We start from the raw sequence: 27138 nt of genomic DNA on the forward strand, positions 1-27138 counted from the left end.
GGGCCTCCCCCGGCCCCGCCCCCGCGCCCCACCCCCTGACGTCCCTTCCTCCCGGTCCCCCCGCCGCCTCCCTCCGCCGCCGCCCCGGCCGGCTCCGCGCCCCCTCCCCGGCCCCCGCCCGCCGCCGCCGCCCGCCGCCCCCATGGAGCCCCGGGCCCGCGCCGCGCGGGGCCTCTAGGACCGCGGCGCGCCCGCCCTCCCCGCCCGGCCCCGCTCCCGCGGCGCGAACCCCGGCGTCCACGGCGCCCCGCTTTTCAGCTCGCGGCCCCAGGCCGGCGGGGGGGGAGGGGGAGCGGGGGGACCCCGGGAACCCCGCCCCCCCCACCCGGCCGCCGCGTCCCCCGGGGCCCCGAGAAAATGTCTTCGCGGACGGCGCTGGCCCCGGGCAACGATCGGAACTCGGACACGGTGAGTGGGGCCCGGCCCCTGGGGAGCCCCGGCCGGGTCCGGCCGCCGACCGGGCGCCGGCTGCGCCCCCGCGCGCGAGCCCCGCGCCCCCCCCGGCCTGGGCCGCCCGCCCCGCCCGCCCCCCGCCCCGACCCGGGGCCCGCCGACCCTCCCCCAACCTCGGCGCAGCCCGACCCCGGGGCGCCCCTCTCTCCGGACCCCCTCGGCCCTCGGCGGACCGCGTCCGCCGGTCGCTCCCTCCAGGAAGCCCCCTCCCCGCCGGCCGGCGCCCCTCCCTTCCCCGGCGGGTGCCGAGCCCCTGCCCTTCTCGGCCCGCCGCATCCCACAACTCGCCCCCTCCCGGCTCTGCTGGGCTTCTGACCCCGAGGCCCGGCCCTGGCCCTCGCCCAGGAAGGCCCGGCCCCGTCCTGCCTCTGGCTTGGGCCTTCTCCGTCTGGCTCCGGGTGCCAGGCTCCCCAAAGGCCCCCTCCTCTCATTCCCAGCCCTCCCAGCCTCAGGGATCCTCCCAGCCCCTGTGGGCACCCCCCACCGGAGCCAGTTTCCACCTTTCCTGGGCCCAGAGCCCTTTCTGGCTTGTTCAAGGTCTCTGCACTCCCAGGCCTTGGTCCCCATCTTCTAGGCAGTCCTGCCCCTGGATTCCCAGCCCTCCCCCCACATGCTGCAGGGGGGACCCTCTCTGGTGGCTTCCTCTCCCCTAAGTCTTGGCTTCCAACTTCCAGGGCCCCAGGCCAGTCTCCGTTTTCTAGGCCCTGGACCATTCTGACTCCAGGCCTTAGGCTCCCTTATGCCCAGTTCAGGCAGCCCCCCTCCCCAAGCCCCCAGCCTCTGGACCCCCACCTTGGCCAGGCCCCTCCTCACAGGACATCATTTCTTCTAGCTCTCCAGATCCCCATCCCTTCTCCTGTTCCAAGACCTCCCTTTTTCTTTTCAGGGGGAGGGTAATCTGGCCTCTCTGGGAAACCCCCTCCTCAGCTTCAGCCGACCTCCCAGCTCACAAGGGCTGGCTCCAGATCCTTCTTCCAGAGGACTTCTGCACTCAAAAGCTCTGGTCTAACCCTTTTCTCCTGGGGACTGTCTGCTGGATGGCTTCTCCCCAAGTTCCTAGGCCTCTTAACCCCCACAAGGCCCAGCCTTTATTCCCTGGGAAACTCCTTCTAGGTGTTACAGGCCCCAGGCTTCTCTCTGGTTCCCAGGATTGTGCTAGAAACCCTCTCCTGTGACATCTAAGCATTTCCTCAAGACCATACCCCTTGCCCAGCACCCCGGCCCCGGACTTCTACTAACCCATGGGTATTGCCAGCCACCCCTCCCCACTCTGACACCACAGCCCGAACCGTTTCAGCGAGCCCCCCATTTCCCTTGTTCTGCTTACTCTCAGCGCTTCTAAAGATCCCACCACCACCGTGGGCAGCCAGCCCAGACTCCTCCACAGCTGCGATCCCGGCCCCTTCCCCTCGAGACCTTCCACTGGGTCCCTCCCCTACCCCACCCCTACCTTAGATCCCCGCAGGGAAGCTGCATCTCCAGCCCTTCACCCTGTAGAACCCTCCTACATGGAGATGCCCACCCTATCCCCAACCCAGCCACTGCCCATCATACTAAAGCCAGGCTAACTGGGTCTCTGGTGACACCTCCCAGTTATTATAGGAAGTGCCAGGGAGCCCCCAGCCTGGGTTCAGATCCTGGCTCTGCCAGCCCATTTGATTCTCGTCAGACTTCTGGTTCTCCCTTTACAAGCCTCAGTTTCCTGCCCTGGGAAATGGGGGCGATCACCTCTGAGTCCCCCAGAGGTTTACTGGAGACCGTGCTGGTGAAGCCTGGCACCCAGGAAGTGCCCGCACACTGGCTGTGAGTCAGCCGGCCTGGGTTCCCAGCCCAGGGCTGTCTGTCATTAGTTGTTGCTAGAGCTTGCAGATCCACTCCCTGCTGGGAGCCTCAGTTTCTTTATCTCTCTCTGAGTTTGATGATCGCGCCTCCCTGTTAGGGATGTTTTAAGGAGCGAGGAGCTGGTGTGAGTCAGATGCATACACGGGGCCAGGCGTGTTAGCTGCTGGTGTCACTGTTATTATTCCTTTGATTATTCAGATAAACTTGGGTTCAGATCTAGTTTCTGCCTCTCCCAAGCTGTGTGACCTCAGGCGAGTGACCTCACCTTTCTGAGCCTTGGTTTCCTCATCTGTAAAGTGGAGTGCATGCAAGGACTTCATCCTCCTTTTGTTCAGATTTGTGCTTGGTTGGGGACTCCAGGCCATCCCTGTCTCTCGCCTCCCAACACTATTTTGGAGGGACAGCTCTCCCTCTGGAGTTAGAGGTTGCAGTCCCTTCCGCCTGGATGCCATCATGGTGGCCTTGTGGGGTCGCATTCCCCCAGCCCAAGTTCCAGACCCCCTTCCGTCCAGCCTCTCTGGAAGTTCCCTAACAACAGGCCTGGTGTTGGGGCGCCAGCCGGTCGGGCGGGCGGGAGGGAGCTGGGCCAGCTGGTGGTGCTGGCCAATTTTAGCTCCCGCCCCCGGCCCCTGGGGGCTTTGCCACCCGCTGCCCCTTGCAGGGGTCCCTCAGCCTGCAGCCTTCGGTGGGGTGCCAACCCACCCCCAGTTGGCTCCTCTGGTGCCACCTGATGGGGATTCTTTTCCAAGCCCTCATCTTGGTGGGGGTCAGAGGCCTTATCAGCCAGCATGTCCACCTCCCTGCGGTCCCCTGGGGGGAAGCCTGGAGTAGTGAGCGGCCCTGGGCTGCGGGAAGGCCCTGGGCTGCGGGAGGCAGCAGACCCAGGTTAGACTCCCTCCACTGCCCTGTGACCTTGGGCGAGGTACCTGGCCTGCCTTGGCCTTGGGGTCGCCGCCATCACTGGGCCTCCGTGGGCTGCCAGGGTGAGGGCACGGTGGGCAGCAGGAGCATGGGTCGGGCCCCCGCGGCGGCAGTTCTCTGTCCACCCTTGTGAGTGAATGTGTGACCTTGACCCGCCAACTCCTTCCTCCCAGCCTCGGTTTCCTCTCTGGAACATGAGGGTTCCGGCGCAACGGACTCTGGTGGGAACTCAGTGTCCATGAGGCCCCTCGCAGGCGGGACCCGGGGTGAGCCCGCTTCACACAGTGTGGGGCAGGATGGGGCAGAGACGGGGAAGAGCATCAGCTCTGGGGTCAAGGATCTGGGTTTAGCTCCAGACCCCAAAATGGAGGCTTTGGGCCTCAGTTTCCCTTCCTATGAATTGGGGCTGATGGAACATCATGAGGTTCAGCGGCCTGGCAGGTCCCCTGCCAGGTGCACATCTGGGCCCTCCTCGTTACCCACCCGCCTCCTCTCTTCCAGAGCTCCCTCTGTCCCCTCGCTCCCCACCCCCAGCCCTGGGAAGGGCCCCGGGATTGGCTCGCAGGGTCTGAGCAGAGCTGACTTGGCCGGAGCCCATGACTCCCTTTGTCACCTGCAGCACCCTGGGCCCCGGCCCTGAAAGGGAGGCCCTGTCCCCGTGGCTGACAACCAGGGCAGGGCGTCGGGAGCGGGCAAGTGACCTTCGGGGGAGAGAGGCCCAGCAGGGACAGGGTGGCAGGAACGTGGAGGACAGTAGGGCCGAAGGCGTGGGAGCTGGGAGTGGCGTCTCCAGTGTCTCCTGGGTGTGGGGGGTTGTGCTCAGGCAACAGTGTTTCCCACAGAAGGCAGGAAACAATGTCAGGGCCACGGGACAGACCATTGGCCGCAGGTTTGGGGGCAAAGAGACTGGGATGGGCTCAAGGGGGGCACCCCAGGAGGACGGCATCGGCGTCTGGGTTTGGAATAGGGCTCGGGGGCAGCACGGGGACAATGATGGAGGAAACAGAATATTGGGAGCCACGAGGGTCCAGGTGTGGCCCCTGGGGGCTGTTTGCCGGGGTCCAGATCGAGGTCAACAGCGACTGGGGGTGGGGGCTGCAGTATTTGGAATAACTGTTGGGGCGCCAGTGGAGCTTTAGTCATTAGAAGAGGAAGCTGGGGTGGGCTGAAGAAGAGGCTGATTGGGGATAGGGCGCCCAGAGTGTCTCTTTATTAGAGAGATGGGAGCCCAATCGCAGCCTCTCCCTGGCCTGGGGCCTCTGACCGTGGCCAGAGCTACCCACCCTGCCCACAGTGCCCTCAGGTGGGCCTGGCCCAGCGCTCCCCACCGCTCACGCTCCGTCTCCCCTTAGCATGGCACCTTGGGCAGTGGCCGCTCCTCGGACAAAGGGCCGTCCTGGTCCAGCCGCTCCCTGGGTGCCCGCTGCCGGAACTCCATCGCCTCCTGTCCCGAGGAGCAGCCCCACGTGGGTAACTACCGCCTGCTGAGGACCATCGGGAAGGGCAACTTCGCCAAAGTCAAGCTGGCCCGGCACATCCTCACGGGCCGGGAGGTGAGCAAGGGCGGGGTGGGCTGCGGCTGGGACAGGATCCAGCAGCAGGTGCATTCTGGGAGGTGGGGAGAGGCTAGGCTTGGCCCTCACTGTGCTGTGTGACCTCAGGTAAGTCCCTGACTTTCTCCGGGGCAGGTCACAGCGGCTTGGATATTTCCGGAACAGCGCTAGTTGGGAGGAGAGAACCAATTTCAGGCAACCCTGAAATGGTCGGAAATCTCAGGTAACAGGTGGAGCCACGCGAGGTATTCCTAAGAGGAATTCCCGGGGCTTTGTGTCTCAACCTGGGCCGCCTCTCGATGCATGATAGACTTTGGGTCCACCAAACCTTCCGGTGACCATGAGGTGAGAACAGACTGTTCCTTGCTCTCCCCACCTCTGGGGACATACTAAGGATTATTGCGACACTGTTGCAAAAAGACCTCATAACCTAGATTGACTGGCGAGATGGCCCCTGCCGGGCTCCCTGCCCTCACGCCGTCTACACCACACGCCAAAGATGCCTGGCCCCAGTGGTTTTTTTGGGCAAATCCTGGCCGCACATTCCACTGTTATGCCAACACCTCCAGAGACTAAAGAAAGGAGGTTCCCTGCCCAGCTCATGACAAGTGCGAGTTCAGAGATGAGAGCAAAACCAGACCCAAAGCGAAATGATGGGCTAGTGTGACTCAAGAACTTGACCGTAGTGAGCGTTGATGCAGAAACCTTCCACACAATATTAGCAAATAGACTCTGGCAAGTCAGTTAAAGGAAGCTGCGGGATGACAAAGCGGGGTTTGTCCCGGGAATGCACAGTTCTTTTCAAATTGACAATTTATTCATGTTCTTCGCCACATTTGCAGATTCAAGGAGAGAAACCATATGATCGTCTCAATACTGGCATAAAAAGTGCTTGACAGAATTAAAAACCCATTTGTGAGAATATGAGGGAAGGGAAGGGTCCCTCTCCCCCACAAAGAACACGTCAGCCCTTATGTGGATCTTGGACATGATTCTGGGGGGGTTTGAGAGGACCAGCTTCTAAGCAAACAAAGCCTCCTAGTGGAAGAATTGAAGAGGGAGGGTGGACAAGGAGGTTGGTGAATGAGGGGTCCCCCAGCCCCTTGGCGAAGCTGTAGACCTAGATCTAGATGAAGACCTTTTGGGTTTTTTTGGTTTTAAAGAGTTATTTATTTATTTATACAAGCACTGGGGTACAGTCAGAAGCGCGGGAGGGTGAGAGAATTCACCAGACCAGAGCGGGGAACAGAACAGGCAGACCAACAAAGTACACTGCTGAGGGGAGCAGCGGGCGCGGCAGGAGAGGTCTGTGCGCCATGTGGGACCCTCGCTGGCGCCCGGGGATTGAACCAGCACTGCAGAGGCTGCAGGCAGCTTCACAGCCCAGCGCTCAACCGCTGCGCCACCGGGGAGGCCCTAGACGAAGACCTTTTGAAAGCCCCTCACTCATGATAAACTCAAGGCCCTACTGTACAACAGGGGATAGTGGTGGACATGTGGAAACAGCATATGCAAAGGTCCTGAGACCCACGTGTGCAGTCCACTAGTTTATCATTGGGGTAAAACTCAATTTTAACATCAAGGTGAAATTGAAATTAGGGGGGAAAAATTACCAAACTACAGGCTAAAGAGTATATAAAGAGAATTCAGTAACATTCTGATTTTCCACGATGAAAGTTCTTTCAAAATCATGTGTGGGGGGCCTCCCTACTCAGGGGTTTAAGACAGCACTATCAGACTGTCACCGGCCGCTGAAGCACAAATTCGATCCTTGCCTGGCCAGGGAACAACCCACTTGGTGCGGAGGACCTCTCCTGCCTCGCGTGCAGCTCCCTTCAGCAGAGTATTTCAGTGGATCCGCCTTTTCTGCTCCCCACTCTGTCTCTGGTGAATCCTCACACCTACCACCCCTACCCTACACCTCTGGCCTACACCCCAGTTCTTGTATGCATAAATAAATACATCATCTTTTAAAAAATTGTGTGTATGTGCACGTGCACATGCACATACACATTTTCTTTTAATCAAGCTGCATGAGTTCAAATCCCAGCCCACAAACTTATTGGCCACATAACCTTAGCCAAATGGCTCTATGTCTCAGTTTCCAGAAAACATTTATAAAATGAGGTTAATCCTAACATTTACAGGGTTGTTAAGAGGTTTTAAAGAGTTCTCATGTGTAAAGCACACAGACTGTGATATATTGCACATATGTCCAGCTGGTAAATGTTACCTACAATTATTTATTTCCCATAGTTCAGCTATGGATCATTAATCTGAGATCGCAAAGGGCTCCCTTCAAAGTCTCAGTGACCCTCACACACAGGTCCTGGTGCAGCCCCACCCAGGCCCTACTGTACAATAGGGAAAAGTGCTGGACACATGGAAACAGCACGTGCAAAGGTCCTGAGGCCCGCACCTGCAGTCCACTAGGAATCACCCAGAGTGGGGGTGGGGGACAGAGGGGAGGCAAAGGATGGCCATCTGAGGGTGATCTGAATCAGGGCACCTTTCCCAGCTCCAGAGCCTGTGGTACCTTGACCTTTTCCCTCTTCCTCCTTCCACTTGTAGGTTGCTATCAAGATCATCGACAAAACCCAACTAAATCCCAGCAGCCTCCAGAAGGTAATGCCCAGGGAGAGGCCCAGGGTGGGACTGTGGTTGGGAAGAGGGTCCTGGAAACCACCAACCCTCATCTTTCTCTTCCTTCTAGCTATTCCGAGAAGTTCGTATCATGAAGGGCCTAAACCACCCCAACATCGGTGAGGAGAGGAAGGGCGTGAGCGTGGGGGTACCAGCCACAGCACTTGGGAAGGGGTGGGGAGAGATGGGCAGGAGAACTAGTGGTTATGATAGAGAGGCCTGTTGTCTCAGAGCCGCTTCGCTGCTCACTTGCTGTGTGACCCTGGGCAAGTCACTGAACCTCTCTGAACCTCAATCTTCTCTGGGACAGGGGTGATAAGAGGGCCTGCCTCAAGGGCCTTGTGAGGATTGGGTAGGATTGTGGGTGCAGAATAATGCAGAGCCTGGTGATGGGGCCTGGGCAGGAGCAGCGTTTATCATCTTTGTCACGCTCGCTAAGGCAGAGGGGAAGAGAGGAGGGTCTTGACCAAGAGAAGCGGAATTTAGCCGGGTCCGGATGTGAAGGCCTTATCTATTCATCGGGTAGTTCACTTACTCAGTAAGTGCACGTCGAATGGCTGATACATGCTAGACGCTGGAGACACAGAGGCGAAGAAAACAGATCCAAATCCCTGGCCATTTTTGTGAGAAAGTGGAAAAGGTGGTAAACTGGGCTTGAGGGGTTTGGGAAATCTTGCCTTCGGGAGGGAGCCATAGAGTGTTCTCAAGTGAGGGGTGTTAGGGTCGGTACAGCCACATAGTTCCAGACTCTGGGTAGGTGGGGGGTCTCTTCCTGTGTAAACCCCCAACCACCGCCTCCCACCATTGCAGTGAAGCTCTTTGAGGTGATCGAGACCGAGAAGACGCTGTACCTGGTGATGGAATATGCAAGTGCCGGTGAGGACCCTGCCCCGCCCCACCCTGTGCCCTTGGCCCCTGGCATCTCACCCTGACCCCCGCTCGGCCTCTGCCCTGCAGGAGAAGTGTTTGACTACCTCGTGTCACATGGCCGCATGAAGGAGAAGGAAGCGCGAGCCAAGTTTCGACAGGTCAGGGTCAAGACTGTGGGCAAGTCTGGGAGGGGCGCCTCTGTCTCTGGACACTGGGCTTTGCGAGGTGGGGGTCAGTCTGGGGTGTTCCGGACTGAAGTCACTGGAGAGTTGGGCATGCAGGTGTGCAGATGCCCAGGTGTGAGAATGTCCAGCTGTCAGGTGTGGGTGCCAGGGTGTGCCCGTTTGTAGGAGGCGGCTGAGAGGACCTGCAGCTGCAGGTGTGCTGGTGTAGGAGTGCAGATTAGAAGGTGTATGGGAAATAGGTGTGGGTGCCTAGGTATTCAGGTGTGTCGATGTATGGGTGAAAGCGTGTGGCAACCTGGTGTGAAGCAATGAGGGGACCCAGAGGTGGGGATGTAAGTTGGGAGGCAAGTTTGTACCATGTGTGGACATCGGGGATGTGGCAGTGCGGGGGTCCAGGTGTGTGGGGACCCAAGTACTGTAGGTTACAGGAGGAATATGGGTGTGAGGGTGCCCAGGTATGTGGGTGAGAGGAGGAATATAGATGTGAGGGGTGTCCAGGGGTGAGGGTGTCCAGGGTGAGGGTGCCCAGGTGTGAAGGTGTCCAGGGGTGAGGGTGCCCAGGTGTGAAGGTGTCAGGGGTGAAGGTGTCCATGTATGAAGTTGTAGGTGTAAGGGTGCCCAGTTATGAAGGTGCAGGTGTGAGGGTCCCCAGGGGTGAGGGTGTTCAAGTGTGAGGGTGCAGGTGTGAAGGTGCCCAGGTGTGAGGGTGTTCAGGGTGAGGGTGCCCAGGGATGAGGGTGCCTGTGTTTGAAGGTATAGGTGTGAGGGTGGCAGGTTCGAGGCTAAAAAGACAAGCAGGCATGAGGTGCTGGGTGTGAGGCTCTGCTTAGGCGAAGGGTTCCCATTGAGCGTGTCCATCTGGGACTCTCCAGCTGTGCTGAGTGTGGGGTGCTTAAGCCCTGGTACATTGGGGCACCATCCACCTAGGGTATGTGGTGTGCTCTGATGTGTTTGCAGGTGTGGAAGTCGGGGTGGGGGCGTCTTGGTTCCGATGTCCCTGCTGTGTGTGTCCTGACATCCGGTGTCCGGGAGGGCATGTGTCTCTGCAGATCCTTGGGTGGGAGGCCTGGCATCTGGGGGATCAGTTGTGAGTGGGTTCACAGGGTCTCTGCCAAAGGGTGAAGGATTTGGGGGCCACAAGTAACTGACTTTCCCTTCCATCCCCCTAGATTGTATCGGCTGTACACTATTGTCACCAGAAAAACATTGTGCACAGAGACCTGAAGGTGAGCCCCCACCCTGCTGTGCACTCTGCAGCTGAACCACAGTCCCCCACATCGTGGCTGTACCCTCCACCACATTCCTCCCTTTCTTCCCCGAGCTCTTTTCTTGGCATCCAGGTTCCCTTGATTTTTTTCCCCCCAACTTTTGTAGCCAAAGCAAGGCCTCCAGATGGGGGAGCAATTGGGAGGGGGTGGGGGCAGGAGGAGTTGGGAACCACAGGGAACGCAACAGAGTTTCTAGAACAACCTGGCTGTCCAAGCATGCTTGACAAGGGCTCAGGAGCACATGAAGAGTCAGTCCTCTCCCAGCCTCCAGAGCTTTGGCATCTCTCAAACTTTCAAACATTCAGGAATCTTCAAGAAATGAGATATTAGAGCCTCAGAGCTGCGCTGTCTCATAGGTCTTAGAGTCACAGGCATCTTAGAACTAGACAAGGACCTTGGAGAGAGAACCCCAGAGGTGAGTGGCAGGTAGGGGAGAGACTGTCTCCCACACTACCTGTTGGAGCTCGTGGGGCACCCCCAGCCAGCAACTCTAGGTCCCCCAGGGCTCCTTTCCACATCCACATCTCACACCCAGCGAGAACCACACATCGAAGGAGTTCTCATCTCAGATGAGAGAAAAACATCCACCTGATTCGATCCAGTTGTCCTCATTGCCATTTCTTGAGCACCTACTATGTGCCACCTGCTACGTCCTTGTGTTAAGTAACTGCTTCTTAGGAGATCTATAGCAATAAACCAGGTTTCATTGTTTTTAATTTCAAATCTTTTGGAATTCTTAGATTTAAAACAATATAGAACTCCACTGGTCAATTGCTGTGGAGGGTTCTGAACACTCCCCCTGAACTCCCCTGACGGGCACACACCTTTCCCCAAGCCCACACCCTTCCCCAAGCCGGCACCTTAGAGGTTCTACTTTATCCATTTTAGCATGAAGAGTAACATGGAGAGGCTCGCCCCCTGGTGGACGGTGCTGGAAAGGACAAAGGGAGTTTTGGTTTGTGGCCCTTGGACCCAGACTTGAGGCTGAGCTTGGGGCTGGCCTATAGAACCTCCTAGAGCCTCCAGTGCCTCAGAGAGAAATAAGCCAGGGTGTAGGGAGACTGTGAGGAAGGGGAGGCAGTGTTTTGAAGGGTGGATCCACGCCTTGATTTGTCGTGAAAAAGCTGGAAGAAGGACACAGGAGGCTCCTTCCTTGCGAGACCGTGGAGAAGGCAGCCTTTTGGGTTCCAGCACTGCCTCTTTCTTGCTTTGCACAAGGGAGGGGGCCTCTCCAGCCTCAGTTTCCTCGCCTGTGACATGGCAGTTTCACGCGGAAACAGCAGACTTCCTCTTTGTGCTTGCTGATGGGGTGCTGCCCAATTCATGAATCACTTGGCAAAGCCAGTTAGGGCGCTAAAAAATTAAAGTAGGCAAAACCTGATACAAATAATGTGTGACTTGAGTGCTAACAACATCCCAGGTGCCATGGCAGGCGCCGTGCGCCTTCCCCCATGGCCTAGGTGCACACACGGGGAGACTGAGGCACAGAGGTGTCTGGAAACCCATCCACAGTCACATAGCAAGTGAGTGGTGTTGCTGGGGATCCCCCCAGGGTCTTTCCTCTCAACCCCACATTGTGCAACCACTCACATGAATCAGCCCACCAAGTCCTCCTGCCGACATGCACAGTAAGTACTAGCGAAAAGGATTGTTTTCATCCTTACGGGTCTTGACTGGTCAGTTCTTTGTTGTTTTCTGCTTGGTCAACAAGTTCAGAGAGGGTGAGAGATTGCTGAGGACCCTCAGCTCTGCAGCCCACGTTGGGGGTGAGAGCTACGGCGGATCGCCCTTCCTGGGCGTGAACTCTTGTTCTAAGCCTCTTTGGTAACTCATTTAAGTGACGTCACTGCCAAGGTCACGCAGAAGGGAAGGGGCAAGCTGCCGTCCTGGTGGGCCTCAGAGCCTGTGCTCCCGTCAGCTGCACAGGTCCGCTAGGGCCTTGGCCGCGAGTCCTACCCTCTGCCCGCTTCTTCCCTCGCAGGCCGAGAACCTCCTACTGGATGCCGAGGCCAACATCAAGATTGCCGACTTCGGCTTCAGCAACGAGTTCACGCTGGGCTCGAAGCTGGACACGTTCTGCGGGAGTCCCCCGTACGCTGCCCCGGAACTGTTCCAGGGCAAGAAGTACGACGGGCCGGAAGTGGACATCTGGAGCCTCGGCGTCATCCTGTACACCCTCGTCAGCGGCTCCCTGCCCTTTGATGGGCACAACCTCAAGGTGTTGGGCGGGGCTGGGTGGGACTGCCAGGCGGGGGTGTTACTCTCCTGGGGTCTTCTCCCCAGCCCCCACAGTTGGCCCCCTACTCTCCCCTCCACCACCTCTTCTGCAGAGGGACGGGGGTTGGCCTGAGGTCACATGACAGGGCGGGGCCCAGTGGGCACAAGCCTTGTGTCTGGCAGCCTTGGGTTCAGGCCCTGACTCCTTCACTCACTCAGTACGTACTTGGCATCACCCAATCACATGCCCCTATGATAGTGGCCCCTGGAGGCTGCACCCTCCAGCGCAGGTGTCTAGGAGGCCGTCCATCCAGGTTTGCGTGATGGTGGAGCCCCCTCAAAAGACATGTGGCTGCTCCCAGACCGCCTCCATTGAGGATGCGTGACTGTGGTTGTTGCCCACTGTTGACGGGTCCGCCCATTTTAGGCTTTGCGTGAACAAAAGAGGAAAAAGAGGCCCTGCCCTCACGCACGCTGCAAGCCTCATAAACACACCGAGTGAGAAAACAGTCACCAAAGGCCACTCACATAGGATCCCATTTCTGTGACCGTCTAGAACAGGCAGCGCCATCAAGACGGCTGATTCAAGGAGGCCCTGAGGGTGGGGCTCTGTTCAGGCTCTCTTGGAGTGACGAGAGTCAATCTAAAAGCGATTGTGCTGATGCTCGCACAACCCAGGGGTGAGATGAGACGGAGCCCTCCTGAGCTGTACGCTTCAGACAGGAAAACTCCGGCCCTCGCAGATGCACGTTCCAGCACAGAGCCAGGCAGAAAGCAAAATAAGTAACGCAGCGTCGGTTCTGTCAGAAACTGGCCAGTGTGACGGGGGAGCAGCCCCAGAGGGACCTGGGAAATGCAGGGTGGGCGCTGCGTGTTTTTTTTCCCTTTGAACTTCTATGCTGCAATGATGGCCGCCTCCAGAAGGTCACAAGACTCGAAGAGCTGGCGGTTCCCTTCCCAGCAGCCCCAGCTGCTAGCCTTTGCCACAACTGCGTGTCTGTCTGTACACGTGGCTTCGCCCGTCATTGTCGTCGGGACGTTGGGAGTTAGTTGCGTACGCCACGTCCCTCTGTCCCTAAAGGCTCCGGTCGGCAAGCGTCCCCGGGGACTGGGCATTTCGTCCATGGCTTTGCGCTTGGGAAACAGCATGGATGAGGCCCTGGCCTCTAACCCGCGGCCCGTACTCAGATTTCAGCAGCAGTTGCCCGGTCTCTTTAGTCTCCTTTCACCCAGAATTGGCGTCGGCCTTCCCCTCTTCCGGGACGAGGCCTGGCTGGCGAGTTCGGGCCAGTTACCTTGCAGGCCCTCCCTTGTTCTGGGTCGTCTGCCTTTCCTCGGGTTCAGGTGGGGAATGGTGCCACAGGAGCTCAGTCCTGCTCCCTGTGGCCTGGAGGCCGGAGAAGTCCGTGGGGCTGGGCCCTCAGAGCCGAGACCCAAGCCTTGAGGAGGAGGGAGCCCCACCTTCACCGTGGTCTTGGCGGAGGAGCCGACCCCTGGGTGCCCGGCCGGACCCCTGTTCGGTGAGGTCTGGCCATTGCCATCCTGGTAGCAGCTATTCAGAGATGTGCTGAGATCAGACTTGCCCAGTGTGGCCTCTCACAAAAATAAGCACTCCCAGCCCCACGCATGAAGCCAGGAGGCCAGTTCAAAGGGCTGCCTGGCGTCTCACCTCCCCCAGGCCCTTGTCACCTCCTGCTGCCCTGGTTTGCCCTCCAGGTTCTCCAGGCCCGCTGGGGCAGGTCCCCAGCTGTCATTTCCTTGCTGAGCAACCTCATCCAAGGCCCTTCTTGGCCTCTGTCCCCACCTCTCTATGGGGACATCAAGGTGTGTGTTAAGTTGCACACCTGAAATTTATATGTTGCTCTCAGACAATGTTACTTCAATAAATATTAAAAAAAAAAATGAGAGCCCAGGTCCAGCCAGTCTAGGGGTAGAAAGCCCTCACCCTCACCGACCCGGTTCGGGGGCCAGGTCGCTTTGGTGGCGTCGGTGGCCTGAGGACTTCTCACCACCGTGAGGCGGGGAGGGGGTGCTAGGGGTTCCCAGCGCAGCCCTGAGACCCTCTTGCTTGGCTTAGAGCCCTGGCTCTGCCTTTGCACAGTCCCAGCAGAAGTGCCTTCGCTGCTCTAGGCCTTAGTTTCCTCATCAGAAAAATGGGCCTCTCGCCCCAGCCTTCCGGCACCGGGAGCACAGATGTGATGATGGGTAAAGCCTGAGAACGCGGCCTGTCTGGGGCGTGCGCTCTGAACGCGATGCCCATCATTCTTCAATATTCATGACCCTTTGGCATCAGCTGTGGGCCACAGGCTCCCAGGCGCAGGCCTCTTCCTGCCCTTGCAGGAGAGAGCCCCAGTGGGGCGCTTCTGGCACCCCCCACCCCCGCCTGTGCTCCCTCAGCCTCTCTTCAGGATGGAGGGGCTCTCCAGGGCTGCCACACCATGGGGCATGCTGTTTATTTTCTCTTCTGCGGCCTTGGCAGGCTCCTCATCAAAGACCCTTTACAAAACGCAAAGGTCAGCAGTCATCCTTGCTTCCTCTGAGGCCGCCAGCACCGCCTAGCTCTTCAGAAGGGGGGCTCATCTGGGAGAGGAGGAGAAGGTTCCAGGGGTGTGGGAGGAGCCCCCACTTTCCTCCCTCCGTAAACCTAAGGTCTGCTCTGGGCAGACACGAGCTCAGCCTCTGATCCAGCACTCGCCCCGCTGGCCTGCATGTGAGGGGCATGTCGTGCTCCTGGTGAGGGGACTGAGGCCTCTATCTCCTGTGCCAAAGTTAATGTAGCTTCAAAAACTTCTTTTTTAATTGCTGCATCTAGGTGGGGGGAAGCTGACCTGCTCAGGGCCGGGATGAGGAGCTCCTGTTGCCCTCGGGGGTTGGGCAAGAGGAAAGTGTGTGTGTGTAAAATGGGTGGGGAGCTGGGGCAGGAGCGCCCCCCCCCCAGTAACCCTGTTCCTCCAGGAGCTGCGGGAGCGAGTCCTCAGAGGGAAGTACCGGGTCCCTTTCTACATGTCGACAGACTGTGAGAGCATCCTGCGGAGATTTTTGGTGCTGAACCCAGCTAAACGCTGTACTCTCGAGGTGAGCCCCGCGCCCTCCCGCCTCAGCCTTCTGGCCCTGCCCTTGTCCCCTCCCTTGTCCTGCCTCCCATCTCCTGCTGGAAGGTGGGGGGAGACAGGCAGCCCAGAAAAAGACTCCCAGCCCCCCTCCCTCCAGCAGCCTCGCCCACTCCCCGCCATGCCAGTAATTAGCTAATGAGCTCCTAGGATGATTACAGGGTGCCAGGGACCCAGATGATGCGGAGGAGGTAGGGTGGCCTCAGGAGGCTCCAGCAGGGGGGTGCAGGAGCGGGGAGGAGGTGCTGCCTGTCAGGCAGCCCTCAGCTCTGGGGTGTTAGCCCTTGAGGTGGGGTGCAGGCCCTGTAGCCCCACTCGAGGGCCCTCCTGGGGGGTGGGGAGCTGGGTTTTTCCCAGTTTCTTCTGACATCCGTCTTGCTCCTTTCACTGTCTTGCTCCCTGTTCCTGCAGCAAATCATGAAAGACAAATGGATCAACATCGGCTATGAGGGTGAGGAGCTGAAGCCATACACAGAGCCTGAGGAAGATTTTGGAGACGCTAAGCGAATAGGTGAGGATTGCGGAGAGGGGGCCACAGAGGCGGGAGTAGGTGCTTCCCGGCACCTACCCACTTGGCAAGAGAGGCCTGCAAGGCCATGAGGGAGAGCAGACAAATCTGGGCTGTGGCACCTGCACTGCTGCTTTCTAGCTGTGTGACCCTGGGCAAGTGGCTTCCCCTCTCTGTGCGACTCATGCTTCAGCTGCAAAATGGGATAGTCATAGAACCTATTTCATGGGGTTGTTGGGACCATTCAGTTGGTCTACATAGTGCACTTACGTCAGGCATAGGTGCTGACGTGTGTTAGTTTTGATTTATTAAGACACAAAAATTGCAGATCTCTTCTGGAAGAGTTTTGGCACAAGTCATCGGCAATCTGCTTGTTTGGGGAAACCCCCCCACACCATGGCATGTGTCTCACCCACCACCCCCTTTCGTCCTGATCCCTCCTACCTGGAATCCTCAAACCCTTGGCTCTTAAAGCATTAAACTCTAGAAGAGTCTCTTAGAAACCATCCAGTAATCCTCCATTTTATAACTGAGGAAACTGGGGCCTCAGAGCGGGTTATGTTAATCAGGACGTTCTTGGTTGCTACTAACAGAAAAGCCAAGCCACTCTGGTCTCATATACCTGGTAATAATAATAGGTTAAACCATATGAAGCTGCCATTTTTATAGGTCAGAAATTGTCAGCGCCAGCAATTTCACAGAGTTTACCTAATAATGTTGTTAGTCATTCACACAGTTAAAAAGGCCAGAGCATGTTCGCCTTCAGGTACAGCTGGATCCAGGTGCTCACAGATGGCTACTGGGAATCTTCTCAGTGGTGGTGGCTTTCCCAGGCAAGCTGGCACAGCGTAGCCTAGTGACCTGGACACCCCCTCAGGAAGAGAAACCACTTTCCTAATGTTTCAGTAGAAGTTTCAGGTTGGTGCCCATTGGCTACCCCTGAACCCATCAGTGTGGCCTTAAGGGTAGAATGCTCTGATGGGTCAGAATAAAGGCACGTGCCCACACTGACCCAATCAGTGCGGCTTTGGGTATGGAGCACTCTGGTGGCCCAGACCTGAGGCCAGGGCTCGTCGCAGGCAGGAGTCTGCCAGGTGATCTGTGTGGTAGGGAATGTTCTTCTGGAAGAATCAGGGCACTGCTGACCAGAGGGCATGACCAGCAGACCAAAGAGCAGGCGTTGCTGTGGGACATGCAGAAAGGTATAGAAGGGAAGGGTTTGGGGAGACTGAACCTCTTCTTCATCCCCTGGCCACAGAGGTGATGGTGGGTATGGGCTACACGCGGGAAGAAATCAAAGAGGCCTTGACCAGCCAGAAGTACAACGAAGTGACCGCCACCTACCTCCTGCTGGGCAGGAAGACTGAGGTCAGAAGGCGCCAGGGACATTGGGATGCGTGATACCCAGGGTTGGGGGACTCCTGGGGCAGAGAGATCAAAAGACTGGGGATCCTTATCTGTCATCCTCCTTCAGGAGGGTGGGGACCGGGGCGCCCCTGGGCTGGCCCTGGCACGGGTGCGGGCGCCCAGCGACACCACCAATGGAACAAGCTCCAGCAAAGGCACCAGCCACAGCAAAGGGCAGCGGAGTTCTTCCTCCACCTACCACCGCCAGCGCAGGCACAGCGACTTCTGTGAGTGTTGGGCCATGCCCTCCCATGCCACCCCAGCCCCCACCCACGTTAGGGCAGGCTGGCGGGCAACAGGAACCTGCTCAAGCTAAGATGCATGGGCAGGAATGCACAGACGGGCTGGGGAAGGGATCAGAAACCAGAAGAGCAGCCAGATCCAGAGCAGACAATCTCCGTGTCTTACCTCCTCGCTGCTCCTCTTGTCTTCTTGCTCCCTCTCACTTATCTCACATTACCTTTTCTCCCCATCCGGATCTCAGCGCCTTCCTCGCTGGTTTGAGAGATCAGCCCAAATGGTAACTGGAATCTCTTTGGTCCACTTGTGAGGGATGAAACTTTGATACCAGGGCCCAGTGGGATTATTCCACTGTGAATGGGACACAGAAGGACACATTGTACAAAGTAGCTGCTGAGAGCTTGCCCTCTGGCCTCTCTCTTCCACTCTGAGATGAGGGAAGACTTACTGGTAGAAAGGGACTTGGGCCCCTGATTGGAACCCCTGTTCTGCAACTGACAGCTAACTGCAGAAAATGATAGGATCCCCTCAACACCACCACCACCATAGATTAGGCCTGGAAATTTCTAATTTCTACACCCTCATCAAGTGTTAACCCTCTTCACTATTTTTGGATAGCCTTATTGAGACATACTTCACATACCATACAATTCACCCCTTGAAAGTATGCAATCCAGTGGTATTTCCAGAGCTGTGCCACCATCACTACATTCAATTTTAGAACATTTTTTTTTATCCCAGAAAGAAACTGTACAATCCTTAGCCACTGGCCTCTGATTCCCCCATGCACCCCACTCCCAGCCCCTGCTGACTATTAATCTACTTTCTGTCTCTACAGATCTCGCCCTGTGAGACATTTCATATAATGGAATCCTACACTATGTGTGTCTTGCTCTTTCCGCTTAGGTTAATGTTTTGCAGGTCTGGTTTTGTGTGGACAAGCTAGCTCAGTACTTCATCCCTTTTGATTGGCCAAAACTTCATTATGTGGCTGGACCACAATGGTGTATTCATTCAGCAGCCGACGGACAAAAGACGGCATCTGCCTTTGGCTGTCACAGATAACGCTGCTATGACGTTCATGTACAAGTTTCCATGTAGACATATGTTTTCCTTTCTCCTGGGCACATGCCTGGGAGCGGAATTGCTGGGTCACATGGTAACAATATGTTGAATGGTTTGAGGAGCTGCCAAAGCGTTTTCTGACTCTCCTTTATTTCTGCCTGCTCCTCTCTAGCAGAACAGGCCTTTATTCTGGGGTGGGCACTGGCCTGGGGAGTGGGGTGTCAGGGAAACTCGGCATCAGCCCTGAGCAAGAAGTTCAGGGGTCCGGATGGTCAAGTCCTTCTCCTTCCCTGGGTACCCTTTTCCTACCGGGAAAGTAACAACACTGGGCCAGAAAATGCCTAAGAAGGGACTCCAACATCCTGTGTTTAGAACATGGTAAACTTTAACTCCCCTGCACACACACAGACCTCTGAGAGTTGGGGTTCTCAAGGTAAAACACTGTTGACGGGTGAGTGTCCAACAGAGCTGTCAGCTTTTGTGTTTGGGGAACTTTGAACATTAAGGCTTTAATATTCTAGAACACATTTAATTTGCTTGTTCTAAAACTGTCAATCCCTCAGTCTAAGGGACCAGATTTGTTTTGTTCTGTTTTTGAAATGAATACAATCACACACTTCAAATTTTGAAAGTAGGAAAAGGGTAGAGATTAAAAAAAAGTCTCCGCCCTACACATCTCCCGGTACCCAGTTCGCCACTGAGCAGCCACTGTGACCAGCTTTATGTGTATTCTTTTGTTTTGGCTTCTTTCTCTTCTTTCTTTTTACTTTATATACCTTGGAGAGATTTTTATTCATAAAAAGGTAGATAGTTATCTGTGTAGGAGAAAAAGAGCTATATGAATATACTATTAATATGTTAATGCACTAGAAATAGATTAGCTTCTCCCCTTGTAATGCAAGTGGTGGTGTTTTGAAGAAACATTATAAACATGTAGATTCAGATAAATCGATACACTGTTCCCCCCCCTTTAAAAAAAGATTTATTTATTTATGCATATAAGAGCTAGGGTACAGTTCAGAGGTGCAGGGGCGGGTGAGAGGATTCACCAGACACAGAGTGGGAAGCAGAACAGGCAGATTGACCAAAGTACACTGCTGAGGGGAGCAGCGGGCAAGTCAGTAGAGGTCTGCTGTGCCATGTGGGTAGCTCCCTGGCCAGGGATCGAATTCGTGCTGCAGTGGCTGCAGATAGCTTCATAGTGTTGCGTCTTAACCCCTTGTGCCACCAGGGAGGCCCTGTCCCCCTTTTTTATACAAATCATAGCCTCTTATCTGACTTCATCTTTTGAGATGTACATTATATCTTGAAGATCATTCTGTATTGATACAGAAAGAACTACCTTTTTCTTCTTTATAGCTACATAGTATTCCACTGAGTGGAAATACCCTGGCTTATAGTCAGGTGTCACTTAGCAGCAGAGATACATTCTGAGAATGTGTCCTTAGCAGTTTGTCCTTGTGCCATCATAAGGCATAATTACCCAGACTGAGGTGGACCGGCCTGCCACACACCTGGGCTGGAGGGTAGAGCCTCTCAGGACCTCCATCATGCATGCACTGCATTGTGGACTAAAACATTGTTAAGGGGTGCATGGCTGTATTTAACTATTCCTCTACTGGGGGCCTTTTGGGTTTTCCCAGTCTTTTGGCCTTTAAAAGGACAATGCAAGAATAACCCATATGTGTATCGTGTCATTTGTGTGCCATTTCTCGGTCATTGTCTGTTGTTCAGATATTGTCAGAAAGGCCTTTGTAGCCAATGCAAGGAATTCTAAGGTTCCCGGGGTCCGCTGGAGTAGGTTTTGGCTTTTGCAGAGGATACCAGCTCTGATCATGTCCTCCCTTTATCAGGTGGCCCCTCCCCTGCACCCCTGCATCCCAAGCGCAGCCCGACCAGCACAGGGGAGACAGAGCTGAAGGAGGAACGGCTGCCAGGCCGGAAGGCGAGCTGCAGTGCTGCTGGCAGTGGGAGCCGAGGGCTACCACCCTCGAGCCCCATGGTCAGTAGTGCCCACAACCCCAACAAGGCAGAGATCCCAGAGCGGCGGAAGGACAGCACGAGCACGCCTGTGAGTGGCCAAGGCTGGGGGCCCAGCCCCCAGGTCCCACCTGGTTGTCATTTTCACCCCCTGTCATTTCACGTCTGCTCCTCAGACCTCCACAGGGGACCCCTGTCATATCTGCTCATTAATTCGACATTTTTTAAATTCTCTCTGCCTGAACTTAAGCTTAATGCTAGTATATAACTTAATAGTCAGTGTCTAAAAGAAGCATTAGCCTTGCTTCCGGGAGGAAGGATTTAATAAAGGGAGTTAGGTGTGGTGCTTACCAAATTGTAGGATGGCCTGGAGGAGCAGCCAGTGGCTAGACCACAGGAATGACACATACACACAGCAGAACTGACCTGCCAAGGGAGCTGCCACCTCTGAAGCCACTTCTTCCGCCACTGCTGAATTCAAGAACTCACAGTCGCAGCTGCAGTCCGAGAATCAGAAACCCCATCCTCTACCAGGAGGACCCCAGAGCTCTAGAGAACAGGCACTGGCGGCCAGCTCTAGCAAAGACTGTGATCTCAGCACCTTGCCTTATAAGCGGAAGGGAAAAGAGGGCAGCTGACACCCCATTTCCACCTTCTACATACTTGTGAGTGCAGAGACTGGCAGAACCCTTTTAGGTGCAGAAACTGAGCTGCAGAAGAGTCTGGGGAATGTGGGTTGGCTCTCCTGCTTCTGCAGCTTCCTGGAAATGTACAGTACAGGTTGTGGGAACCCAAATAGCCTCTACATTGGGAGACAGGGGTGGGAGCAGGTGATAGAGAGGTGGTCAGGACTTTGAAGTCGCACAGACCAGAGTCTGAATAACATTGATGAGCTGTGTAACCTTGAGTAGGGGACGTCACCTCTCTTCGCATCACTGTCCTACCCTGTGAAATGGGCCTGTCAAAGCAGTTGGGTCACTGACAGGATCTTGGACAGAAAGGACTTCCCCCAGTGTTGGCTCAGTGGGCACTTGATGGATAGGAGCGATTATTCTTATTAAAGTAAACCACACCTGAAGATGCTAAGAAACAGTTAATTAGCACCCCCAAAAGTAGAAGGAAGGAAATAAAAGAGACAAAGTCAATAATAAGAGGACATAGCTGTACGCTGAAGAAAATCACCAGAGTTACAAAATTGTTCTTTGAAAAGATGTATAAAAGCAGACCCCTAGCATGACCAATTGGGCCAAAGACAGCCAACACAAATGACCAGTATCAGAATTGAAAAAGAATTTTTTTCCTAATGTAAAAAGATGGGGAAAAGATATTAGGATGACATGTTTGACTACGTAGATGAAATAGACCAATCTTTAGATACAGTTTAACCAAAACTGACATGAGAAGAAATCGAATACCTGAACAGACTTATAGCCTTGTTAAAGGGATTGAATCCGTAATTTAAAACTTGCCCATAAAGAAAATTCTAGAGTCAGGTGGTTCCAACTGGTGGGATTCTTCCAAACTCTGAAAAAAGCAATAATACCCATTTTAGGCAAACTTAGGAGGATGGAAAGAGAGGAAACCCTTCCTGATCTCTTACTCCCCGTCCTCAGAGTCCAGTGTGGGGTGGAGATGGATATGTGAACAGATGCCAACAATACAAAGTGCCCAGCCTGCAGTGGGCAGCCCTTGGGGGGCCCCTGGGGGTGATGAGTGGCAATGAGTGGGGGGGAGGTGATCACGCAGTTGAGACCGCCTGCACAGAGCCTAAGAGCTGCGTGAACACACACGTAGTCAAGTCTGATGTGACTGGGTGGTGCTGTAGGGCTGGGAGAGGGGTCCACCAGCCTGCCCCTGGGAACCTTCACTGACCTGCGACCTCTCGGTACCTGGCTCCCCTCAGCCCCAGTGGCCCCCGTGACCCTTAGCCTAGATCCCTGGGATGGCCTTTTAAGCCTTCCTGTGTTTGGGTGCTGTAGCCTCGAGCAACCATCGGTCTGCTCTGACTCAGTTCACACAGGCCCCTGTTGTTGCTAACAAGGGAGCCCAGAGAGGGTAAGGGGGCAATAGGGTATCCCTTTGCCCCTTCACTCCTCTCCTGGCCCTGTTTCCCACAGAACAACCTCCCCCCCAGCATGATGACCCGCAGGAACACTTACGTCTGCACAGAACGCCCAGGGGCTGAGCGCCCGTCCCTGTTGCCAAATGGCAAAGAAAACAGGTACGTGGGGGGCAGCTGTAGGGTGTAGGGGAGCAGGCCCTCCACCTACAATGAGAGACACTGGGGATGGGGTGGCACAGAGCCTAGAAAAGAGCTATGTCTGCCCCTCCCCTGGCAGAATCTACCCATGCCCCTCCAGCCCCCCTGAGTTCCTCCCCCCTTAATTAATTAGTCATCAGCTCCAGGAAAGCAGTACCCCTCCCCCACCCACACCCCCTTATTCTCCGCCTACAAACCTTGGGAACCTGAGTTGATTTTCTTGAATGATCCATTTTTAGAACCTGAGAGAAGCCCCAGAATGTCGCAGCCTCAGCCTCCTCTGGTTGGCTGCCTGGCAGGCCTGCTTGCCTGGGTCTTAGCTGCCAAGGGAGGGAGCTCGTGCTGACTGGCTGGAGTTAAAAAGGGAATGAGTTGGTTTACATCATAGCTCGAGTCCAGGAGTGGGGCGCTCAAGTCCAGTAACAGAGGTGTTACTGCTTGGCAGTGGCGGGGCGGGGGGGCGGGGGCAGAGCAGGCGGGTGACTGGACCGTGACTGGCTGTACAGGTCAGAATTCGACTCCTGCCTCTGTGCTCTGCTGGCAGGATGACCCCCGGCCAGTCCCTGAGCCTCCCCTGTAATCCGGGACTGATTCTCTTGGCCCCCGGCTTCCACTGGGGGCACCCAGTGTCTGTTGTGTCCCTAGCACTCTGTGAAGTAGATCCTCCCCCATTTCACAGCTGAGGAAACGAGGCACAGAGAAGTTAAGTAACTTGTCCAAGGTCACACCTCTGGTGGTTCAAGGAGCAGAGGCTGCAGACTGACCCAGAGTCTGTATTTGTCACCACTATAGTGCATGAACTGTAGCAGTTAGAGCATAGACTCAGCTCCTGGGAAAAAGAGACCCCAAAGTACGGTGGTTAAATGAGGTGAGGCTTAGTCCTCGGTGACAGCCAGCCACCTCTCAGGCTGAAATGCCTGTTTCCTCTTGAGGCTGCAGATCTGGGTCTGAGGCCACCGCCCTAGTCACCACCATTCCCAACCAACAGAAAGGGTGGAAAGAGGATGAAGGACAAACCGCGGTCTTTTGGGGAGCGTGACCTAGAAATGGCACAAAACAATTCCACGTTGTCTGGCTGGGCAGAGCGTAGTCACATGACTCTGCAGAGTTGCAGGGGAGGCTGGGAAATGTAGTCCCTGGCTGGGTGGCCGTGTTCAACGCTCTTGTTTGTAGCGTTTGGGGTTACCAGGAGTAAAACAGGGAAGATGGGTGCCAGGGGGCCAGTTTGGTAGACAAATGGCCCGGGAGGGGAGAAGAGTTGGTAAACTCTTGTCGCAGGAGGGGAAGGGAGTCGTGCAGTGCGCAGCCTGCCTCTGAGCGCCAGGTGCTTGCATCTGCGGGCTCAGTACAAGGAGGGACCCGGGCCCTGACCTGCCTCGAGATTCTGATTTCTCCCTCTCTGCCCACAGCTCGGGTACCCCACGGGTACCCCCCGCCTCCCCCTCCAGTCACAGCCTGGCTCCCCCATCAGGAGAGCGGAGCCGCCTGGCCCGCGGCTCCACCATCCGCAGCACCTTCCATGGTGGTCAGGTCCGGGACCGGCGGGCAGGGGGCGGGGGAGGCGGGGGTGTACAGAACGGGCCCCCCGCCTCTCCCACACTGGCCCATGAGGCCGCACCCCTGCCCGCCGGGAGACCCCGCCCCGCCACCAACCTCTTCACCAAGCTGACCTCCAAACTGACCCGAAGGTGAGCCCCAGGGAACATGGGGGGATGAGGAGGTGGGGTGGGGTGGGCGGATGGGCCTAACCTGTCTCCTGCTCTGCTCTGCCTCCTGCACCTGACGTCTGCCCTCCTCCTCCTCTTTCTCGCCCTCCTCCCCGTTGTCCTCGCCTCCGCCACACCCCCGGCCTCCCTCCTCACACTGCAGGGTTACCCTCGATCCCTCTAAACGGCAGAACTCTAACCGCTGCGTTTCGGGCGCCTCTCTGCCCCAGGGATCCAAGATCAGTAAGTTCCCGTCCACCCTCTGTGCTCCCTGGCTCTGCCTCCGGTCGCATGCCTGGTCTGTATGTGCGGAAGGTGGGGGGCTCTGTGAGTGGAGTAGGGGGTGTGTAAGTGGGTCTGTTGTTCATGTAATAATCAGTGATCTGGCCTCTGGGCCTGGGCTGCCCAGTTCAGACATCCAGCTCTGCAGAGTGGCCATTAGCGTCACTCAGCCTCTCTGGGCCTCAGTTTCTTCTTCTGAAAAATGGGGCTGTACCTTCCCCATGGGGTTTTTGTGTGAACTAAAAATGGACTAAGCTTAGAAATTTGCCTTGGAAAATGCTTTCTAAGTGTTTGCTCTTATTATTAATATTCATTGAACACCTACTGTGTGCCTGGCACCATCCTAGACCCTAGAGTAGAGAGTGAACTAAATGCGTAAGGCCCTGCCCAGGCACAGCCAATTTTCTACCGAGGGACTAGATAGTAAACAAGTGACATATACCGGCGGTCAGGGAGTGACTGGTACTAAGGAGGTGCACAGAGCGGGGAAAGGGGAGTCGGGGGCCTGGGGAAGGGAGGGGCAGGCCTCACCGAGGAGGTGTCCTGTGAGCAGAGCCTGAAGGGGGCTGCGTGTGTGTCTCCTGCACGGAGGTGTGTGTCTCTGCCCGCTCCCCTTTCTCTCTTGCCTTCCAAATTCCTCCGTACCTTTCCTATCACCTGCACTAACCATTCCAGAAGGGGCTCCCTTTCTGGAACAGAGTGAGATCGGGTCCCGACTCAGCCCTCCCCAGCCAGCGGGGAGGGACCCAGGATGGAGACAGGGGCTGCCCAGAGTCCTGAAGGCAGCGGGAAGGGGAGAAGGAGCCCCTCGCCCCGACTAGACACTGCCCCCTCTCCCCTGCCCTAGGGTCGCAGACGAACCTGAGAGAATCGGGGGACCTGAGGTCACAAGGTGAGTGCACGTGCCTACCCCTGGCTCCAGACAAGCCCCTCCTGCTGCTCAGACCCGTCCCACCAGGTCCTTGGCACCTGAGCCTCATCCCACAAGACCCACCCCTCTGCACCAGCTCTTACACTCAGCCCCCTGCCATGAATACCATCCTTTGACCATCTTTAACTTGAGCCAGTTCCGTCCACCACCACTGCCCGCCCTGTTGAGTCCACACCGCCTCTGTCTTCTCATCCGTGTGGCAGAACAGTTGCCAGCAGCTCCGGGCCAGTGGGTGGCAGGCATCTGCTCAGCCCCAGATGGCAAACAGTTTAGACTATCATAGCCGTTCGGCTGTACAGTTGCAGGGCAAAAGCAGACATAGTCAACACAGAAACAACCGGGCGTTCCAGAAGAGTTTGTTTACAAAAGCAGGCAGCACTGAATCTTGCCAAATCTGCCTGAGTTTGAGGCAACACGAGTTAGAGACAGACCCCAGTGGAAAGAGTCTCCCCAGCAGTGATGCCAAAGTCCCAGGACTGACTCTCATTGGCTGGGGCTGGTCACATGCCCACACCGGAACCAAGGCCGGTGGCCTGAAGAGTGCTCTGATTGGCTAGACCTAGTCATGTGGTCATCCGTGACCCAATCACGGTGGTCAGGGAGGCGGCAGGCGCTCACTGGCCAGAGCGAGTCCTGTGCTCACCCTTGGCTTTGAGAGGCAGAGGCAGCCCCACCTAAACCGGAAAGACCGCGGAGCCTCGAAGAGGGACAGTTTCCGCACAGGATGCCTCTTTGTTGTGCCGGGCCCTCCTGGGCATTGCAGAACATGCGTCACCCCTGACCTCCCTCCCAGCGCCAGCCGTGCTCTCCACCCCAGACAGTGACACAGAGTCCCCAGAAACTTCCCGAGACCCCCGAGGGGCACTGCTGCTTGTCAGCGAGAACTGCTTGCCTAGCGTGGGGGGCGCTGGGCCTTGGGGGGTGGGGGTGGTCGTTGCCAGGAGAAGGTGGCGTTCGATAGGAAACAGAGCACCGACGGGAATACGTTTCTCGCAAACAAACCAAGTAGTAGCCAGGCCAGCCCGGCAGGGCCTTTGTTCTCACTTCCAGTCACGGCGAGCTGCTGGCAGCTGGACGCACAGGATGTGGGCAGCGGTTCCGGGGCGGGCAGCTCCCTTTGAAGGAGGTGATTCGGTTGCCCTTGCCACTTCCACGGGCATCCAGAATCTGGAGACCAGGCCGCGCCCCCTCGCGGGGGAGGGGCAGGGCAGGAGGGACACGCCTCCGGGGCAGGTGTGCCCCTCTCAAGTCACTTGGCGGCGACGGCTCTCGTGGGGACATCTAGGCGAGCATCCCAAGCCCGGCCGTGGGCTCCCGCCCCCTCTGTGCCGCCGCTGACCCCTCCATCTGTCCACCGCAGTTGCCATCTACCTTGGGATCAAACGGAAACCGCCCCCCGGCTGCTCCGATTCCCCTGGAGTGTGAAACTGACCAGCTCGCGCCCTCCCGAGGCCCTGATGGCAGCTCTGCGCCAGGCCACGGCGGCCGCCCGCTGCCGCTGCCGCCAGCCACAGCCGTTCCTGCTGGCCTGCCTGCACGGGGGTGCGGGCGGGCCCGAGCCCCTGTCCCACTTCGAAGTGGAGGTCTGCCAGCTGCCCCGGCCCGGCCTGCGGGGCGTTCTGTTCCGCCGCGTGGCGGGCACCGCCCTGGCCTTCCGCACCCTCGTCACCCGCATCTCCAACGACCTCGAGCTCTGA

The 27138-nt window shown here is 56.7% G+C and overlaps 1 protein-coding gene across 2 annotated transcripts; it reads left to right on the plus strand.

The window, feature by feature from the left end:
* Positions 1 to 357: 357 nt before the first annotated feature.
* On the plus strand, positions 358 to 27138 carry MARK4 (microtubule affinity regulating kinase 4; the record flags this gene model as incomplete). 2 transcript variants are annotated; one of them, XM_084257162.1, is made up of 18 exons in its annotated part: positions 358 to 408; positions 4569 to 4769; positions 7341 to 7394; positions 7483 to 7531; positions 8223 to 8288; positions 8370 to 8440; positions 9637 to 9693; positions 11717 to 11953; positions 14908 to 15027; positions 15474 to 15573; positions 16829 to 16938; positions 17045 to 17204; positions 20136 to 20353; positions 22380 to 22483; positions 23932 to 24210; positions 24392 to 24471; positions 25358 to 25402; positions 26802 to 26866. In XM_084257162.1, the coding sequence occupies 18 exons, from the start codon at positions 358 to 360 to the stop codon at positions 26864 to 26866; spliced, it is 2067 nt and encodes a 688-aa protein (XP_084113288.1). The 2 variants fall into 2 exon arrangements, with proteins under 2 accessions (XP_084113288.1, XP_084113287.1); XM_084257161.1 differs by lacking the exon at positions 24392 to 24471 and having other exon boundaries at positions 26802 to 27138.

This window comes from Talpa europaea, assembly GCF_964194135.1.
Source record: "Talpa europaea genome assembly, chromosome: 16".
Classification (NCBI taxonomy): domain Eukaryota; kingdom Metazoa; phylum Chordata; class Mammalia; order Eulipotyphla; family Talpidae; genus Talpa; species Talpa europaea.